Source organism: Cricetulus griseus, chromosome 7 (assembly GCF_003668045.3).
Source record: "Cricetulus griseus strain 17A/GY chromosome 7, alternate assembly CriGri-PICRH-1.0, whole genome shotgun sequence".
In the NCBI taxonomy this organism is placed as follows: Eukaryota; Metazoa; Chordata; class Mammalia; order Rodentia; family Cricetidae; genus Cricetulus; species Cricetulus griseus.
Window position 1 is genome coordinate 3,262,057 of NC_048600.1, and position 20,863 is coordinate 3,282,919.

The window sequence follows — 20,863 nt, forward strand, 5'->3', positions numbered from 1 at the left end:
CAAGTGTGTTAGTGTAACATGACATAACTCTGCAGCCCCTGGCAGGTGGATGTGTGCTAACCTTCCACGAACTCTAGTTATGAGCTGAGATGAAGAACGGCAGCATTTTGGAAGGCCTTGGGAAAGACCCAATTCTAGAATTTTCCTTTAGCAAAGTGTTCTGAGAAGATACAGTATCAATGCTGGCCACAGTGGTCTTTGCAGCCAATTCTTGGTCAACTTCAAGACCCTCTAATCCACCATGGGTAAAAACTGAGGAACAAACAGGTTACCAGGTACCAGGTAAGAAGTGCTTTTCAAGCCAGAGACTGCACCAGCCATCAGAAAATAGTTTAATTATGTACAGATGATTGGCAAACTCATCAGAGTGGGTGTGGATGCACCCCCAGATTTGAAGAAGTGACAGGAGAGCAGTGCCAGCGACATGTGCCATTCAAGAGGTAACAGTCACCAGACACCAAGTAAACCACAAACTGTGACAGCTGTGGAAGGAGTATAAATCAACACTTTTCCTCTGGGACAAGAAAAAGAAAAACAAAACAACAAATATCAGATCTGAGGAATGCTTTCTCTCCCAGCCATGGAATGGTATTTGTCCATGATGAATGCAGGATGGCTGGGAGTAGATGGTCCAGGCCACTGGGGCCGAATCTATCACCTGCCACACCTGCTATGGTCCCATTTGTGCATCAGTCAGGTCAGCAGCATTCAGGCTTCACGAGCAGCTCCTGCAGCCATAGCAATCCCTGGCCTCAGAAGAGGGGCCTCGAGCCCTGGTTCTCAAACTCAGACCATGCATCGTTCAGCTCCATGAAGATCATCTTGGCATACTGTTCATATGGTTGCCCTGTGGCCTGTGGGCAACAGAGGGAGAGCCAGGCTGACCACCAGCTCCTTCCATGTGACACAGCCAGCAGGCAGAAGGACCCCAGAGGACGAGAGGCAGAGACAATCCAACCACAAGTACAGGGTCCAGAAGCCCAAGGCCTAGTGTTCTGGGAGCTGCCCCACCACACACCTACCTTATCCGGATGCACTACCAGAACTGCACGGCGGTATTGCTTCTTCACCTGCTCTGGGGTCACCAGGTCAGCCATACTCACAGGTGTCCAGCGGCTTTCCCCATCCCACAGTACCGTGTGCAGCGTGGACAGAAGTGCACGGATGTTCCTCTCCTTGCCTTCAATCCACTCCAAAAGCTACAGACACCAGTGAACATAGAACCTCATGAAAGAGCTGTAACTGAGGAGCCCTCCCTCCCTGCTGTGTGGAGTGTGGGTGGGAACATGAAGGGAAGCAGCAAAGCAAGTACTGAGGGCTGTTCAGATGCTGGAGAGGGCGGGTGCATCATTTCAACGGTCCCGGTCCTCTCGGGGAACACTACCTGCAGGCTTGGGGAACAAGCTTCTGTGGAGGCCCCTTAAGAACAAGCTTTGGTACCTCTCTGTTTATCCCTATACAAGAGCAGGGAAGCCATGGCTTCGCCCTACTCCCCACCACCCAGAAAGACCCCAACCTCGCCCTCTGTTCCAGCACTGGGCCCACCTGAGACCATACAGACCAGGTGGGTCAAGTGAGAGCACCTTGTGGAAGAGAAGGTACTCTCAGGACAGAACTGAGACTCTTCAGCCAGATGCAAAGACAAAGCCCTAATCCTTCAGTACAGCCTCCTGATCCATGCACAAGGTTCAAAGAGGACAACTGGGTCCCTGGCAACCTTTCAGGTAGCTCTTAAGGGAATGGCTACACTGTGCCCTAAAGAACTTTAAGAAATGGATGCCTCTAAGATCTACAGTGGAACAACCTGACCATTGCGCTATGCTGATTCCTTCTTATTCCACAGTGAGTGCTCCAGGTCAGGACCAAAACCCAAACAAAATTGCTGTCCTCAAAAGTCAAATGAGTAGGGTGGTGATGGCACATTAGTGCACGCCTTTAATCCCAGCACTCGGGAGTCAGAGGCAGGCAGATCTCTGAGTTTGTGGCCAGCCTGGTTCTACAGAGTGAGTTCCAGGACAGCCAGAGCTGTTACACAGAGAAACCCTGTCTTGAAAAACAAGTCAAATAACCCTTGGTTTGGATGGGTACTCTGGGGTATGCCCTCTTGCTAACTCAAGGTCAAGGTCAATCATCACCAGAGTACCAGAAGCCCCATGTGGTGCCTGCACCCCTCACTGATCCCCAGGGCCCACGAAGAGCACTGTGAAATGCAAACACTAAGTGTATATCAGATTGCCCAGGAGTATGGCTACATGGAGGTCCTGGTTCTGCTCTACCCTAGGGGCCCCCAGGTGCTAGTCTGTCTGGAAACATTGGACTTCACAGTATAGTCTGCGCCCTGGGGGTACCCACCTTCAACTTCAATGGGTCTGTGTCTCTGGCAAGGTCCTGTTTCCGCATCTCTGCCATGGTCTTTGGCCCTTTCTTGTCAGACTTGGAGAAGCCTTGATTAGGCAGCAGGTCTTCAAAATCATTTTCTGAGACCTTCGGCTTTTGGGCTGGGGAAAAAAAAATAGATACTTTTTATAAACACTCTGCCTGCTTTTACTTTTCTCCCTGTTATGATCTGTCCCGATACCTGGACAAAAAAGAAGAAAAACATAGCTTCAGGGCTATCTGTTAAGGTCCATTGAGAATTGGGAGGAGAAGGGCTAGGCCTGCAGAGATGCCTGACGACTCAAGCACACAAATCCAAATCTGCTTTCTTGGTGCAGCCTCAGTGAGCAACATAAATAGTCTTAGCTGGCTCTGAGGGGAGGAATAAGGCACTCTATCCACAAACCTGTAGGTAGTTGTGTAAATCACCAGGCAGACACAGGACTTACCAAAGCTGGGCACACGGACACCCCTCTCCTCTCGAGCTCCGATCACACTGAAGTGAGACCTTGGCTGTTCAGAGGCTCTGGGGGCTGGCTTGGCCGGGGGGGTCCATGAGGTTCCAGGGGCCATGGGACGACTTGTCTGCCAGGAGCTGCTGCTTTTGGGAGTGGAGGCTGATGTGGCAACAAAGCCTCCTGGAGGAAGTCCAGCAGGTAGGCCTAGGGAGACACCACAGGACACTTCTAAGTCACTTAGCCAAATGATGAGTTGCTTCTTCTGTGGCTGAGGAGACTGAGTTGCTGGGACATATGCTCACAAAACAAACTGCTGTTACTTAGTTGATCTATTCTACCCAAAAAGTAGAGGGTCCTGAGTAGCCAGGGACACTCAAGTGTTGTGTTGCTCAAGCACTTTCTGAATCAAGACTAGATGCCAGGATATGATAAATGGTATCCTGGTTCCCCCATCTGCCGGATGGTCTAGGGGGCTATCCCTTTGTGTGGACACTTCCTCACAAAGCTTCGCAAATGTGTGGCTGATTCTTCAACTTTCTGTGAAATAACTGAACTCACAGAAATTTCAAGACTCATACCAAGTCTAGAGTACCTTCACATAATATCCCCAGCCATGAAGTTCCCCTGTGATGGTTATTGTCACTTTGCCAATATCTAACATCACCCAGGAGATGACCTCTGGGCAAGTCTGTGGGGGATTATCTGCTCCCCCTCGCCCAGAGACACGGTTTCTCTGTATAGCCCTGGCTGACTTAGGACTCTCTCTGTAGACCAGGCTGGCCTCAAATTCAAAGACCTGCCTGCCTCTGCCTCCCAAGTGCTGGGATTAAAGGTGTGCACCACCCCGCCAGTGTGGAGGATTAGCTTAATGATTTCAATTGGTATGGGAAAATCCATCTTAATTGTGAGTGAGATCATTCTGTGGGCAGGGGATCCTAGGCTGTATGGAGCAGAGAAGGTAAGCTAAGTATTAGCATGCATGCATTCATCTTTCTCTGTTTCTGACTGTAAATGTGATGTGATCAGTTGATTCAAACTTCTGCTGCCTTTTTTATTGCCAAGGAATATTTCACAGTATAAAAGGGGCCGCTGTTTGCTTAACCTTCTTCCACAAAAGAACATCCATTTAGAGTTTATTCTCTTGGCTATTGCAAACAGTTCTCTGAACACTTGTTTGATTTTTGTAGAATTATAGGCTCATTTCTTTGGGATAAACACTGGGGTCCTATGGTGTCTGCACATTTACTTTTTAAAGAAAACGACAAGAAAGGGCTGTATCATTTCACATTCTTACAAGTGTGTATATATACAAAATAAACCCAGTTTCTAAGATCTTTGGTGATGTGTGGCTGCTGCCTAAATCTTCTAGCAGATGATGACTCAACACAGTCTTATGTGTTTATTGGCTCATTTCTCTGCCAGATTACCCTTTGTCTTTCCATTCCATTTATATATCCTATATAAGAGTCCTTTGTCAAATAGTTTTGAAATGTTTTCTTCCCACATTTTTCCGCCTTTCTACAGCTGAAGATCTGTGCTTTCCTCTGTTAGTGGAGCTGCTCTGCAATAGGCTGTGAGGCTCAGTATATAGCCAAGGCTCCTTCTCTTGCCTGTAGAAGTCCAATGGCTCTAGCTCCATCTGTTAAAACTTTCACACCTCTGCCTTCCCTGGGTGTGCACCTGGATGCTCTCTTCCAATCCGTGTACTAGTGCCTGGCGATTGGTGTTGATCAGTCTTGGTTTCTGTGGCCCGAAAGTGTACCTCAAAGTCAGGGTGGAGCTTCTCTACTACTCTCAATTACAAGCCCCAAACATTCCAGTGTAGCTGCTTTCCCAAATAAATGTACAATGAACTTGGCTTCTACAAAAGTCTTTGTAGAAAGAACATTAGACCTACAGAGCAATTAATACAAGGCAAAGGAACACCTTTGCTGAGCCAATCTTGTGATCTACAAACATTTGGTTTCTATCAATCTCAACTGCCATGTTTGTATTGTAGTTTCACCACAATGGCACTAAGTGTTTCCTTATGTTTGTAGTAAAAGGCTCTTTTGTTGCTGTTTTGAGTCAGGATCTCATGTTGCCAATGTCTGAACTCCTGATCCTTCAACCCCAGCTTCCTGAGTGCTGGAATTACAGCTATAAGTAAGCCCCCACCTCTGCCTGGTCTGAAAGCTTTGCAAACATCAACTATACACAGTGTTGTATAGTTGTATAATTTTGATCTCCTTGAGCTATTCCTAGTAAACCTAACTGCAACAGACCACTGTTCTGTGGTCTTAGGTACTGTGACCTTATAACTATAAAGTTCTAAGCTTTGTAGATGTCCACTTACAAATAGGAACAACTTCATTTTCCCCTTCTATCATATGCAATTTCCACTTCTTTTTCTTGCCTCAAGTTGGTAGCTGGGTCTCCCAGTAAGTAGAATGTTAATGGGCCATCTGTCTTGCTCCTGGGTTCAGGAGTCCTGCCAAGCTTGCCATATCTGATACAGTTTGTGTGCCTGCTCTGAAGAAACACTCATTTGCAGCTGTGTTATTTTTTTTTTTTTTGCTTGTTTTTTTTTTTTTTCAAGACTGTGTTTCTCTGTATATCAAACAGCCTTGGCTGTCCTGGAACTCACTCTGAGTTCAGGCTGGCCTTGAACTCAGAGATCTGCCTGCCTCTGCCTCCTGAATGCTGGGGCTAAAGGTATGCTCAACCACCTCCTAGCTGCTGCTGGGTTCTAAAAATCAGAAGCACTGGTAAGAGCATGTCATTGTTCTGGCTCTTTATCTGTTTATCTGGCTGATAAACACAGCAGATGCCTGGAAAGGCAAATCAGACTGGTGCTCCCTGAATATGCCTCACTTGGTGGGAGTTGCTGCCCTTTAATCCTTTGAAAAATTCTGTGCCCTAATGTTCTAAGGGTCTATGTCTGTTCTTGAGGGGATTGGCTTGAGGCTTTCTTTCCTGAATTGTCTGATTTGGCATGTGTACTTTGGAAAGTCAGTTTCCTCTCTTCTAAGATTTCTAAGAGATTATGTGGAATTGGTCATATAAACATTTGGTAAAATTCTCCAGTGAACTCACCAGAGCCTGGGGATTTCCCTTTTCTGAGGAATCTATTATGAAATAGTAGAACGTGAAATGAGCCTCTTGGCACATAGGGCTGGCCCCTCATTACCTTGGAGGCTAGAGCTGAGATCACTGAGATCAGCAAATGGGTCTCGGCTCTGAGACTTGGTTTGGCTAGGGTGGGAACCCGTAGGGGCCGGGTGACTTCCAGAAGAGAAGAGGGTACCTGGAAAAAGGATAAAGGCCATTAGACTTAAAGGCCATTAGACTTGTACAGCATAGAATGAAACAGTCTTCCAAAGTCCCTGATCCTCCCTTTCAGTACCAAAGGCCCTACTCAAGGTTTGGTAATTCTTTGAGGACAGTGGGAGAAACACAGCACACACCTGGCAGGGTGGCTGGCTCCAGTATCCATACTGCTTCTCATGGAAATGTCTGAACATTTGGTACTAAAAACCAGAAAATGTCCTCATTGTTTTGACTTCATAGTACCACTTGCTATATCCTATCTAAAATGTGACTGTTCTTTAAGATACAATAATGTAAATCTGAGACTAGTCTAAGCATAAAATCTTGAAATAATTATTGCTCAACTACTCAAAATATTATCCAGTCATTAAAAATAATGGCTATGGGCATGGATAGATGGCTTGGCGGTTAAGAGTGCTTGCGGAGTAAAGATATATGGATAAAGGGGTTTACTACATAATTCATCATGCCACACTACAGCTTCCGTGACAAGATTTTTTAAAATTTTTTTCTCTTAAAATTTATTTTAATTTAGGGAGGGAAATTGCAAGGGCAGAGGGTAGATATGAAGATTCGGAGAGGGCTGGGGCGCTGGTGGTACACACCTTTAATCCTAGCACTCAGGAGGCAGAGGCAGGCGGATCTCTGAGTTCAAGGCCAGCCTGGTCTACTGAGCAAGTTCCAGGACAGGCTTCAAAACAATGCAGAGAAACCCTGTCTTGATAAAACCAAAAAAGATGAATGGAATTGAGATGCATGGTATGAAAGAAACAAAAATAAATAAATAAAAAGTTAAAAAAAAAAAAAGAGTGCTTGCTGTTCAATCATGGGGACCCAAGTTCAGATGCCAGTACCCATGTAATAATATTCACACCCATATAATCTTTAAAAAATGAGAGTTATTGCCAGGCGTTGGTGGTACACTAAAGCCTTTAATTCCAGCACTCGGGAGGCAGAGGCAGGCATACCTCTGTGAGTTTGAGGCTAGCCTGGTCTCCAGAGCGAGTGCCAAGATAGGCTCCAAAGCTACACAGAGAACCCTGCCTCGAAAAACAAAACAAAACAAAAAAAGAGAGAAGAGAGAGAGAGAGAGAGAGAGAGAGAGAGAGAGAGAGAGAGAGAGAGTTATCTATATATAAAGAGCAGGCAGATACCTGTTGAGTTCGAGGCCAACCTGGTCTAGTGAGCTCCTGGACAGCTGGAGCTACATAGTAAGACTCTGTCTCCAAACAAAACAAAACTATAGTGGCTCAGCAGGTAAAAGTGCATGCTTTGTAAGCCTGATGACCTAAGACTGATCCCTCTGAAAAAGCTGGATGCAGATATGTGCATCTCTAATCCTCGTACTTGGTGACATGGGAAGCAGAGTCCGGAGAATTGCTTAGAAGCTTGCAAGCCAGCTGGTGCAGCAGAAATCAAAGACCGCGCCTCAATAAGGTGGAAAGAAATGATTCCAAAAAGTTTTTTCTGACCTCAAATGTGTGCCATGGATGCACACGTACCACAGCAGGTGTAAATTCACACCACACACAAACACACACATAATAATAATCTTTAAAAATGAGCTGGCTAGATGGCATAGTTGGTAAAGGCACCTGCTGCCATGCCTAATGTCCTGAGTTCAGTCACTAATGCATTACAATCCCTGGGGCCTGGACAGTGAAAGCAGAGAATGGAGTTACCCAAAAGTCGTCTGACCTTTGCATGCCTTCCTAGATAGGCACACTGCCTCCCACATCCCCCTATAAATAAACACAATGTAAAAAACTTTCTAAAAATTAAATTAAAAAAAATTTTAAAAGAAAAAGGAATTTCCAATGTGAAAAGGGAATAAAGAACATGAAATAACCCTGATAAAACAAAAAGCCCACAACCAAAAGCATACAAAATAACAATGAACCACATTTGTAATAAATAAATACAATCTGAAAGCACCTACAAGGGCTACCAGGTGGCTCAGCAAGTGGACACTTGTCACCAGTCCTAAATGACCTGCATTTGATCCCTGGAACTCACATGACAGACAGGAGACACTGGAGTCCCACAGACTGTCCTTTGGGTTCCACAAATGTATCCTGACACACGTACTAACTCATACACACATTAAAATACATGTACAACTGTAAAAAAATACTTACTAAATTAGTAACATGTTTTAAAATTTATAATTTTATAAACTCTGAGGAGAAACAAAAGATAGGAATTCTTGTTCCTCAGCAAATAAATTGAGGAAAGAATATTCAGAGTCAGGATGTGTGTCAAAGACTTTGCTTTGGACTATTGGATCAGAATGTGCCAGCAAGACAGAACTGTAGGTACACAAAAAGGTCAGTTCACAGACGTGAACTACTTCTTGTGATCCGTGTTACCAACAGGGCATATGGCAGTAGCAATAACACACATATGACAGCCTTTCTGAGGGTCCTTCAGAGGACACAGAAAAACATGGAAGTACAACATGGGCAATCATTTATATACAGGCAGGGAATTATGTTCCCAAATATACCTGCCTCCATGAAAAAGGAACAGCATGGAAGAATAGGAGGACCAGACACTGCTGCCACTCAACAAAAGCTGAAGCAATTATAGAATGTCTGTGTTCTCATCAACAAGTAACAGAACTCTGTAGTCACCACATGTTGGCTGGACTAGAATGTAAGCAAGCTCTCTTCTCCAAATGGCATGGGGACACTCCATGGCCATAGCTGTAATCATCTTGAGAGCTCAGCTAACAGTGGGGCTGGTGGTCATACCTTCTGGTACTGGCATGGAGGCTGACCCAGGGACAGCAGTCTCAGCCCAGGTATCCCATCCTCCTAGCAGATCTGGGTGGCTTGATGAAGCTATCACCTTGTTGGGCTCTGCTGAGAGATCCCCTGAAAGGAACCAGAGAAAAGCAAGGTTTGGTGTTTGTGCCTTCTTACTTCACATGATGCTTGGAAACCTCTCTTATCCCCAGGAATGAGCAGAAGGCAACTTGCTGGCCCAGCATACAACTCAAGGGACCAGTAAAGCTAGGCAGCTGAGGCCATGCTTTGCTCAGCCATCTTCATATGGTTTCTTTCCTGATAATCCCGAGGATGTAGCATATAGCCATAATCTGACCAACAGAGGTCAGCAGACAACATCTGCACAGGACAGTGATGACAACACTTGTATGCTGCCTTTTTCTCTAAACCTATCATACATAGCCCATAAGTCATATTCAGGAACTCCATGGAATCTAAAGCTAGTCCTCCTGCCCTCTGCTGGTCATGTACCCACCCCAGCATAGCACAGCCATATGTCCCATTTTCTACCGATAAACCATTCAGGGCAGTCAGCTGTCTTTTGGAGCATACCCCAGACCATCTACTCTCTGCTAGGAAAAAGAAGCAAGCTTTCTCTCCAAGATATGACTAGAGTGACAGCCTGGCTTCTCCTTTCCCAGGCCCCAATTTCTGTCTAAATGGCCCATGTCTGCTGCTCCAACATGCATACAACAGCCTTTATGCATCCTATTGCCTCTTCCTAAAGTTGGACTCGGCTGCCCCCTAATTTGTCATTCCTACCTCCTGGTCCTCTCACTCCTGGAAACTTCTGGCAGAAGTAGCTATTCTAGTAACAGCCACAATCCCAGAGCCAGAGAAATGCCCACTAGCAGGGTCTGTAAACAGCAGTAGAACCCGTTCCATATTTGAGGAGACAGCTTAAGGAGATGAGAAAAAGACACCAATGTGTTCTTCCAGGTCTGGAGACGCCCTAGACTTTGGGAAAGTCACTAAGAGGTATGTCAGGCCTCGTGTACCAGAGCTGCAGTAGACAGAAGGCACTTAAACCCACTACTCTATCCCTAAGCCCTATCCCCAGGGGCCTGCAGGAAGTAGGAGCTCCTAGGCCCTTCCAAGCATAAGCTTGTGGCTTCTATGTAATGTTCATCATGGCCATACTCACCCAGGTGCAGGAAGGTAGTGCTGCAGGATGGGGGTGGAGCACTGTGGGTGGATGGGAAGGCAGTTGAGGAAGCTACAGAGTCAGGGTTTAGAAACTCTCCAAAAAGATCAGGCTTGGAGCAGGGCTGGGTGTCCGAGCTGGATGACAGTAGGAGCTGATCAAATGGGTCCACTAGGAGACAGAGCCAGGGCAGGGACAAGCATTATACCTTAGCCCACATCCTGGAGCCCCACTGCCCTGCTCTCAGCCCTCCACTTTCCTCAGCAATATGGGCTCAAGACCATCCAGCAGCCCACCCAGGGACACATGGAACTCCCAATGCCCCACAGCTCAGGACTGTTCCAAGGACACAGAAGCCAAAGCTGGCAGTCTTGGCTTGTGAGTAGGAATTGAAGCAGCCACATGCAGTTTCTCCAGTAGGTAATTTCCTCCCTCCAGATGTCAATATAACAGTGATGACCCTTTTTCTACATGGCAGGAATGGTTAACCCTTACTCATTACTATGAGGCCAATTTTATGCATAACTGAAATGCATACCAGTGTCAGAGACTCTTCCTTGTTGGGAGCTTTGCACCCCAAGAAGAGAAACTGGGCTTTCCAGAAGCAGAGGAGCCTCACCACTGAGCAGGTCACCAGGAGGCCCCACTTGAGCCGCATCAGATGGTTCAAGAAGGCAGCTCAACAAGTCAGTGTTGCTGGAGGGGACCCTACAAGCCTGCAAGGGGGCAGCAGGCCCCGAGTCACCCTCAGAGTGTAGGCCCAGGAGATCGACACCCTCTTCCTGGTGAGCAGGCTCCTGTGGGGCAGCCAGCATGCCCACATCAAATAGTAAGTCTTGCTGCCTGGTCCCAGCTGCCAGCCTTGGTATGTCTTCTCCAGACCCTGGCTCCCTCGCCTCACTGGGGAATGGAGGCTCTTCTTCATCTGATACTTCGCTTCCATCTCTGTCCGCAATCAGGACAGACTGACTCTCCTTAGGAGAGGAATTGTCTGCACCAGTGTCTGGTTCTTTTTCCTCTGTGGAAAGAAAACCATCGGTTGATTGACCCACATGCTGGGGTAACCATAAGAGGGCAGTACAAGCTGACATAGCCAGGAGCCTCAGCAGGCCCAGGTTGCAACCATACAACCAACACTAGGATCCTCATGCCCACCCCAGTGGTCAACCTTGGGCCTCAGAGGAGATCTTGAGGCTTGAAATTCACAGATCACCTGGGAGCCATAATACTGGCTTCTATCCAACAACAAAGAAGCCATCTCTGTGGAGTCTTGGTAAACCACAGCTATCAGGGGACATACCATAACACTTCTTGGGGAAATATCCTTTGCTGAGTGAGTGGCAGTGGTACACTCTGGGATATGTCAAGGAGGTGAATGGTCAAGGTGAAGACCCCGGGTGTTTAGTTGTAATAACTAGGCTATGAGACATGAAGAAGGGACTAAGAAACCCAGTAGAAACTGGAGGCAGTAAGAAATAAAGTAACTTCTAGATGGAGATGATATCAACCACCACGGTTCAGTTCATCCTTCTATTGAAGCACCTCTTCTGTTCCTTATGAACCTCTGGGCCTGTTAAGAAGACGATGTATATAGGGACTTGGCCAGCAAATGACTTCAAGTCAATAATGAAATGAAATTGATACCTTAGGCTTTGTGGGTATACATATATACACTGTGTGTGTGTGTGTGTGTGTGTGTGTGTGTGTGTGTGTGTGTGTGTGTGTGTGTGTGTGTTTAAATGTGTAGCTCAGCTGTAGAGGAGTTGTCTGACATGAGGTCTACGGTTTGATTCTCAGACACAATTCCTCCCACAACAGGCCAGTGTATTAAAATCTGCAGTCCCTCTAAGGAGACCTCAACTCTGCTTGTCCCCATGAAGTTCACCCTAAGTACTTGACCACAGGATACAGCCCTTGCAGAATGCTGCGACTGCCAGAAATCAGTGGTGACTAGTCAGTTCAGGGGTATGTGACAGACTGGACCCCATGGAAGGGTGAAGGATTAACTGTGCCTATGCCTACCCTGCCAATCCAGCGTGTGAAGAAAGTGGTTGGTGTCCGTGCCGCTGCTCTGCGGTGAGTCCGACTCTGTGATCTCAGCCTCCGGAGACCCTGCCTCAGCGTCATACTGAGCTGTGGAGCCCGGCTGCCGGGGGAGCTCTGGCTTCCCTGCCAGGAAAGGGCTGGCATCAGGCTACCTGTGCCAGGCACAACCCTGGGCAAGACACAGCCAGAGCAACAGAGCAGGTAGGCCATAGGGACACCTGTACCAGTTCCTTGAAAACAAGGTCTGGCTGCAAGTAGATTCCCACCATCCTTCTATTCAGATGCTGTGCCACATCCATGAGCACACATGCTACATTCACAGAACATACACACACACACACACACACACACACACACACACACACACACACACACACACACACACAATACAATACAATACAATACGTACAAATCCAGACCACAGAGAACTGCAGGCAGGTCAAACCCAACCTGCTAAGGTACACTCCATTTTTTTGTAGGAACTGGGCTGACATAAACAGAGGAGACACCTATGCTTGGTAGAGAGTCATACCCAAACCACAGGTCTTCAAGTAAGCTGTCCCACCCTCATCATGGCATTTAAACTGTCATGCCCAGAGCATATGACCTGAGTCAGCTTATGGTACAAACCTAACTTTAGAGGAAATCCTTCCCAGTCACAGATTCACGCTGACCCCAAAGGTAGACCAGGGCTCATGTACTCAGAAAGCAACAGCCCCTCACTTTAGAGCAGTGGTTCTCAACCTTCCTAATGCTTCAACCCTTTAATATAGTTCCTCATGTTGTGGTGACCCCAAACATAAAGTTATTTTTGTTGCTACTTCATAACTGTAATTTTGCTGTTGTGAATTGCAATGGAAATATTTATGGAGACAGAGTTCGCTGGAGGGGTCGAGATCCACAGGTTGAGAACAACTGCTCTAGAGTTTGTTTTTGCAGAGCAAGAGAATAGATTTCCCTGCTGGGCCCATGTCAGGCCTCAGGATCATAGTGTCATGTGTCTCCCTTCCCCACCATAGCTGTGAGTTTCCACTATCTTCTGTAGCACCTAGGTAAGCAAAGAGCAGGTAGGGATGCCCAAACCAGGGGAAAAGGTACCTCTTCCTGTAAGTCTTTCCTAGAAATGTAAGTCACTAGAACTGGGTCCTGAGCAAGCACACTGAGAGCCAAGGCATATCTTACCAAACTTAGACAGGATGTCCTGCTGCTCTTCCCTGCTGGAAAAGAGGATCTTGGGGTTCAGACCCCTCAGGCTGCTATTCTCCCAAGGTGGAGTTTCTCGGCTGGGCCTGTCTCTAGGTTCCACCTCCACCTCTAGGTTCACCTGGAACAGATCTGGGTACTTCTCCTGAATGTCACAAGCGTCGAGGTCATACCTACAGGTACCGAGAGGGAATGAGTGAGGATGGCCAGGGTGTCTCACAAGTTCTCCAGTATCCACAGAAAGGACACAAGACTGCTGGTGAGGAAGAGGTAGCAGAAACCATCCCTCCCTGTGGGACGTGGGCACTTACAGCAAGGCTGATGCACCCAGGATCACTGCCCGGCTCCCCTAGTGTCAGGGCAGGGTTTCCCTGGCTGTTAATGTGGCAGACTAATGAGCTAGACTTCTGTGTTCCCCAAGTCTATGAGAGGCTAGGTGCTCAGAGTGACCACAGGACCGCTGCCATAGCATGACTCCTATATCCAGGAAGACAGGCAGGCAATTTCCACAAAGCAGACCCGTAGCCCTGACCAGAGGCCCTAGGCCCCACTCCTCACACCAAGTAGACACCTGCTGGGTTCAAGTCAGGTACTCTGAAATCTTAAATAGACTTTTATAAAAATAAATGCACCTTGGCAAAAATCCCAACTAGATAATCATAAATCCAAGACTTCTTGGGGTTCAGTTATCAGAAGCTAGGAATAAGACTTGCTGAAGGTCTGGGCTGTGAGAAGAGCCCAGACAGGAAGCAGCAAGTGGGGAGGTCATGGGGTCTTCAGACATCACAGGATATGGGGAGTCACATCACCCTGAAGGCAGCAACCTTAATTATTTTACAAACTGTCCCCGTGTGATAGCTCCACACTGCTCTAAGAAATCCTACATTTCCAGAGTCACAAACATACCTTGGTTTTATAACCCATTTACTACATAATATCTCTGCACATTATACTAAATTTTGTACCTATCAATAATACCACTGTCACTGCCAACAAAATCTAAGAAACACACACAGCAGTGGTGAGCCATTTTAGGGGTGTCCCAGGTGCCAAGGGAGGCCATGTATTCCTGGTCCCAAGGGCTTCTCTGAATCTGTGACTGTAGTTATCAATACCACTGTGTAAGGAAGGCTGGGGAGGAAAGAGTGGTGATCTGGGTGGCAAAGCAATGGTTCATTTTGTTTCTTACTATTATAAAATAAGCATGTAGGTGAGCCTGTAATGCTTAAGACACCCAGTTTATTACTTCCTGCCTGGGATACAACCCTCTGCATACTGGAGCTCAGGACAGAGCAAGGTGGCTCTGATAGGGGCTTTTCCTCCATGTGTCTTTCAGTTGGGACAAAACTCAGTAACTACATGGAGCTAGGCAGAAACAGCTTACAGGTAGCTGATGGCCACAGGGAGGAAAGGCTGAAACTTGCCATCAATGAGGATGGAGGGACAAGGCAGGAGGACCCACGGAGAGTGTTCTGTGCATTTGGCAGGCTCAGCCTCTAAGACAGGTTGATGACAGTTCTGGGCACAGCTCATTTCTTGCTTCCCAGCCCGACTGACCTTGAGACTGCCCAGCCTAGTCAGCAGGGCAGTGAGGACACAATGAGGGTGTGTGAGCAGGGGGTTAGGAGCTAGATTTGAAGACACAGGTCACAGGCCCTGGAGGTTGGGTACCAGTGTGTCTAGGTTTCAAAGGGAAGTAAAGGGGATTCTCACACATGTAGAATTCACAGAACACCTCAGATTCGTTGTGTATTCCATGACCAAACTGACCCACCCAAGCTCATCTGACGGTGTTGCTCCCAATTCTACAGCTACAGTTCAGCTGCTCTGAAGAGCAGTCCATATATGTATGCTTCTCTAGTGAACGCCCTCGCCTTACTACAGGCTTATGTAGCCAGTATACTCAAATAAAGCATATTTCTGTGGTCTGAAGTCTCCACCAAACTCAAGCAACAGTACTATACATTGGATGCTTCAAAAAAGAGAAATCTGTTTCCTTTTTCAGTTACTGAATTTTGAAAACCTCAAGTCATTGCATAAATAATCTATATGATAATTTACTCATTCTGCTTGCCAAAAAAAGAAATGACATCAAATGTAGTTTATCCATTCTGTTAGTGGGTGCTTCTCTAGTGAACAAACACATGGATGGTCTGCAGCTGCCTCATTGGCCTTTCAGCACACTGCACTGCTACCTCTCAGAGCACCTCTCCTTGTTCTGCACTAGCTGTTGCTGACAGACTAGATCTTCAGCCTGTGTTTATGTGGTAGGTGCCATCCCACTACTTTTAGCCTTTTTTGTCTTCACATGTATATTTCTAAAACATGGCTCTTGTAAACTACACACATCTGAGGTCTTTTTTTTTTTTTTTTTTTTTTTTTCAGTCAGGTTGTCTGTTTAATCAACCCGATAGCATTATGTGGCATACTTTGTACATCTGGAATCAGGCTGACACACTGGAGATGAGCTTACTTATTTTCTGTCCATCTCCTCTGGCTCTGTTTCTTCACTTCTCCATTCTGATTTTACCTAGATTAATCATTTCCTGTGTTCCATCTTTCTTCTCCTCTATCTTTATTAAGCTCTTTATTGCTTTCTACGGAATTATAACATACTTCCTTGGCTTATAATTAGCACATTGCTGACTTCTAGGCCTCAGAGGCTAATAAAACTGGTTATTTCTCCTGACTCTTTGGTGCTGCTGTCATGCATTTTTACTACAAACAAATCTTTTTTTTTTTTTTTTGAGACAGGGTCTCTCTATGCAGTCCTGGAACTGCTAAGTATATTAGACTGGCCTTGAATCTATCTGCCTACTTCTGCCTCCTGAATGCTGGGACTAAAGCTGTGTGCCAACATGCCCAGTTCCAAACAAATCTTTTTTTCTTTTTGGTTTTCCGAGACAGGGGTTCTCTGTGTCTTTGGAGCCTGTCCTGGAACTAGCTCTTGTAGACCAGGCTGGTCTCGAACTCACAGAGATCCACCTGCCTCTGCCTCCTGAGTGCTGGGACTAAAGGCGTGTGCCACCTACTCCTGCCAAACAAATCTGAAAGCCCATGATAATGCATGATTGCTTATGTTTTAGGTAGTCAACACACAATTTTGCCTACTAAAGTGAGTGTCCCAATTTTCCCCATATTTTATAGCTAGTTTCAGGCTTGCTTCTAGTTTGTTCTGTCTGTTCTTTGGTAATAAACTATCCCACCCTCTTTCCCTGAACACTTCTGCTAAGTTAATCACACCACAGGGTACTTTCCCTAGATACAGAATCCTCATACTTTTCTTCTATCACTCCTAAGATGTTACTCCACTGACTTCTGGCCTCTAGTCCTTTAGTTCAATGACAGATGTTGTAGGGGAGATATCCACCCAGCCCACACCTGTAGCACTGACCACATCCGTTTGGGTGTGGTCACAGGTACAGAAGTAACGGAGGGTAGGACTAGATTTGGGGTCCCCCACCCCAGTGCTCTCTCTTGCTTCCGGTCAGGTCACAGAGGACAGGCTGTGAGGATCCTTGGAGCTGGAACCTGCAGCGGTCACCTGCATTCTTCCTGAATAAACTTCACTTATCCTGTACTGAGTCCAGTGAATCTTGATTCTCAGACAATATCTGGCCCACACCCAAATGGGCGTGGTCAGTACCACAAGTGTGGGTATCTCACTACAAGATGTTGTTAGCTGTGTCACTATGACAATCATGTTATCTGCCTATCATGTGTTTGTTACTGTCTGGGTTTTATCAATTTAACTATGTTCTGAGACAAGGGTTTCTCTTCTTGTTATTAGAAAACCCTGGGTGGTATGCATAATCTGTCTACTACTTTTCCAGGAGCTGAATCTGTTCTTCTCCTTTGACTTCAGATTTGGCATTTATCTGTCTTTTCAGGTTCACTCTTCATCTCCTTTGTGCTCAGTCTGAAGAATATATTCTTTACAATTCACTGTGTCTGTTCAGCTGCCAACACATTTCCCAAATTCTTCATGCCAGCTATGTTTTCAGTTCTAGAATTCACATCTGTGTTGTCTCCATATTCCTGGTGTCCTGAAATCTTCCACTTTCTCCTCTGATTTCTTTTTTAAAAACTGTTTATTACATTTTAATGTATTTATTTTGTGTGTGTGTGTGTGTGTGTGTGTGTGTGTGTGTGTGTGTATGCACACACACAAGTCAACCTGAATTATGTCAGAGAATAATTTGCAGGAGCTGGTTCTCTCCTTCTAATCAAACTCAAGTCATCAGGCTTGGTAAAGTAAAGGTAACTTTCAGAACCATCTTTCTGGCCCTATGAGTTCCTGAATATTTTGTTGTTTTGATCCATTTTCTGCTGCTGTAATAATATCATGACTGACTTAGAAAGAATAAAAGCTTATGCTTTTCATGGTCTGAGACTGGTGGCTGTATCTGCTGAGGGCTTCTTGGCTGGTAGAAGCTTTACAGGGTTCCTAGATGGCACTGGGCATCATATGCAATGTCCTAGCCCAGCCCTCGCCCTCATCTTCTTATATAGAGCTAATGGACAGGGCTCCACCTTCATGGCCTCATTTAATCTTCACAGCCTCCCAAAAGCCAGACCCCCACACATCATAAATATATGAAGTCTTCATCCTCTTAATAATTCTAATGGGGATTAAATTACAGCATGAATGTTTGTGGAGACATTCAAGCCATAGCAATACCAGTCGGAACTATTAAAAGTTCTTGTTCATTAACTCTCATACCTGAATCATATAAATCTTTCACCCTCATTTTCTTGGTCTTCCGTCATTTGGTCTTAAAAAAAATTAATCATGCCTCCACAGAGCTGAAAATTATAGAAACTACTGTTTGCAAGAAAAATAGTGAGGTACCTGGAATCCCAGCACTTGTGAGACTGAGGCAGAAGGATCTAAATGAGTTCCAGGCTCGCCAGGGCTATAGAGTTGGTATGAGTCTAAGTTACAGAGTAAGAGATCTTGCCACAAACAAATAGTCAAGTATCAATATCAAAGAGAAACAAATGCAAGAGATTAGCAAACACACATATATACACATAGTCTCTGGAGTTGTGACCTGTGGCAGGCCTGGTCTAGTACTTCCCTTGGGGGAATGCAGAAAACATGAGCACAACATGGCAGATGGCGTAGAACCTGGCAATTCTCTGCTCCCTCATGAACACTAGTTTCTTTTCTGCCCAGGGCTGGTAAGTGTGCTCGATGGAGAAGAGAGTCTATGAGCAAGACCCATACACCTGAATCTGAAAATATATCCTGATGCTTACAGGCTATACCAACAACCTTGAACTGGTGGGTGATGCCAGTTGCTCACCACAAACTGGACCATGTTGCAGAACCCAATATATACGGCAGTACCCCACGAGTCCTCTGTCAGCCTAAAGGGATATTACTTAGTAGTGTTTGTTTATACATTTGTCTGTAAAAGCAGACCAAGCTTCTAGAAGGTAGGACCAGCACATTACCTCTAAACTCAGTGCCTAGCAGAGCCCTGTTCACAGAGCAAAGAATCAAAATGTAGAGTAAATTTCCAACTCACTGGTTATGCCACATCTAGATTTAACTAGCTAAATTCTAAAAAGAGATGCATAGGGTCAGTCCAAAGGCATCAGTGTACAAAGTGGCCCTTTGTAAAGTGTGAGGGGCAGAGCATACAAGCAAGCAAGAGCCTATGTTCACTTTTATAGTCAGCATCACGTGGCAGGCCTCTCACCTGCTAGTCTTTTTGTTTTTTTGTTGTTTTTTGGACTGACCCATATGCATGTGTTCAGCTAGTGGTTCTGGGTACCTGTCCCTCTCCAACAGCAGCACAGTGCAACACCAACATACTTTGCAAATTTCACAGTGGTTGCGTTTCGAGGCACGAACCCAGTGTGGAACTGGATCTGGAACATTTTCATGGACGCCATCTAAAAGAAGACCAGCAGGAGACCCATTGAGAGTGCATACTAATCCTGGATCAGAGTTCTTCCCCAAGAATATAAGCTGCTAGATGGGGTCCAACAATCTGTCCTCAGACACAACTTCAGGCACAGGACAGATAGGGTAACACTACCTGCAGGCTGGCACTCCCTGCCAAATGCTTGGTGAGAGCAGAGAAGATGCCTGCTTTGGGCCAGAGCAGCTTGGGTTAAGGCAAGAGATGTACCAAGGCCAAGCATAGCAGCTCTTCATGAAGACTACAGACTATGCTTATGGGGGAAGTTCTTGACCTTTCAGGCTAGAATCCCTTCTGCAAAGGGATTCTATGTCACACAGAGAGCACTGAGGACTGGCCCAAACACTTATGGAACAACAGTTTACAGCTCACTAGATAGTAAGTCAATCCAGAGGCCCAAGCACACAGGAAGCAGCTATAGCAACACTTACCTTGGCCTGTAGCCTCCCTCCTAAAGTGGATCTCGCATGGTAGATGATGATGAGCACGTCCCCCTGAACTGTTATGCCCAGGGGGATGACAGCTTTGCCATCCTCAATTTTAAATTCCCTGGAATACAGTAAGAAGTTGGCTTATGTAAGTTAAAATAAGTAAATAAACAGACAAACAAATAAAACAAGAGTTCTATGATTTTACCCAACACTTGAATACACACTTTCTCTAGCTGTTTAAGTTACTGGCAGAATATTTATTCTAAGAAGTCACTCTTCTTTTTGTTTGCTTGTTTTTCAAGACAGGGTTTCTCTATGTATCCCCAGCTATTCTGGAACTTGCTCTGTAGACCAGGCTTGAACTCAGAGACCCATCTGCCTCTGCCTCCCAAGTGCAAGAAGCCACACTTGCACAAAAGCCCCTTTTTTCCACCCTCAGCCCAGCATGTAGTCATTTGTACCTAGCACACGTCAACCAGAACACAAGGCAGTTTCTACTTCAGAAGTCTGCAAGAGGACATAAAATGTAAAGGGGTGAGACACCCCAAATCTGTACTCACTTCATCCTGTCATATTCCTGGGATGTGGTGGTTATGCGCTCCTCCCCAACATAGACCTCACAGAATGGTCGGCAGCCATTCCTCTGCTTGCTGAACAATGGCACAGGGGTCATGACAACAGATTTCACCAGCATTGGCTTGCTATGGGGTGTGATGGGCTCCTCTGCCACCATGTCACATATATATTCAATATACCTAAGGTAGATATGCACTTGTCACCCAAGTATGTGATGTCCTCAGGGGATAGATGACACATAAGACATTTTCCCTTCTCAAATAAAGTATTTAATACCATAAATCTCCCTTTGAAGGTTTAGTTGATCTTCAAAAATCTGATACTATATTTTAAAAGTATTTTAAGTCCCTTGAGACTTCCTTTTCACCCATGAGTTGTTTAGAAGTTTCATTTTGAAATATTTAGGAATTTTTCTAGATTGTGTTACTGATTTCTAGTTTTATTAACCCTTGGAGCCTGAAAACATATTTTTGTATGTATAATTTCAATTAATTTTTTTTTAATTTAAGGGCTGGAGAGATGGTTAAGTAGTTAAAAGTAGTTCTCAACACCCATATCAGGCAGCTCAGAATGACCTTTATCTCAGTTACAGAGGAAT

The 20,863-nt window shown here is 45.7% G+C and overlaps 1 protein-coding gene across 8 annotated transcripts in view; it reads right to left on the minus strand.

Annotated features, from left to right (window-relative positions):
- Positions 1-304: 304 nt before the first annotated feature.
- Gak (cyclin G associated kinase) overlaps positions 305-20,863 on the minus strand; it is a 57,670-nt gene continuing 37,111 nt past the window's right edge. For 5 of the 8 annotated variants that reach the window (XM_027425951.2, XM_027425956.2, XM_035447745.1 and 2 more), the window contains 13 exons: positions 20,250-20,444; positions 19,690-19,807; positions 19,150-19,229; positions 13,305-13,498; positions 12,099-12,245; positions 10,615-11,094; positions 10,077-10,247; positions 8,897-9,019; positions 6,004-6,120; positions 2,826-3,038; positions 2,353-2,498; positions 1,023-1,199; positions 305-854 (listed from right to left, as the gene is read on the minus strand). In XM_027425951.2, the coding sequence (XP_027281752.1) occupies positions 753-854; positions 1,023-1,199; positions 2,353-2,498; positions 2,826-3,038; positions 6,004-6,120; positions 8,897-9,019; positions 10,077-10,247; positions 10,615-11,094; positions 12,099-12,245; positions 13,305-13,498; positions 19,150-19,229; positions 19,690-19,807; positions 20,250-20,444 (2,263 nt within the window). In that variant the 3' untranslated portion in view covers positions 305-752. The remainder of the gene's footprint in view (positions 855-1,022; positions 1,200-2,352; positions 2,499-2,825; positions 3,039-6,003; positions 6,121-8,896; positions 9,020-10,076; positions 10,248-10,614; positions 11,095-12,098; positions 12,246-13,304; positions 13,499-19,149; positions 19,230-19,689; positions 19,808-20,249; positions 20,445-20,863) is intronic. The other 3 variants (XM_027425952.2, XM_027425953.2, XM_027425954.2) reach the window with 3 other exon arrangements.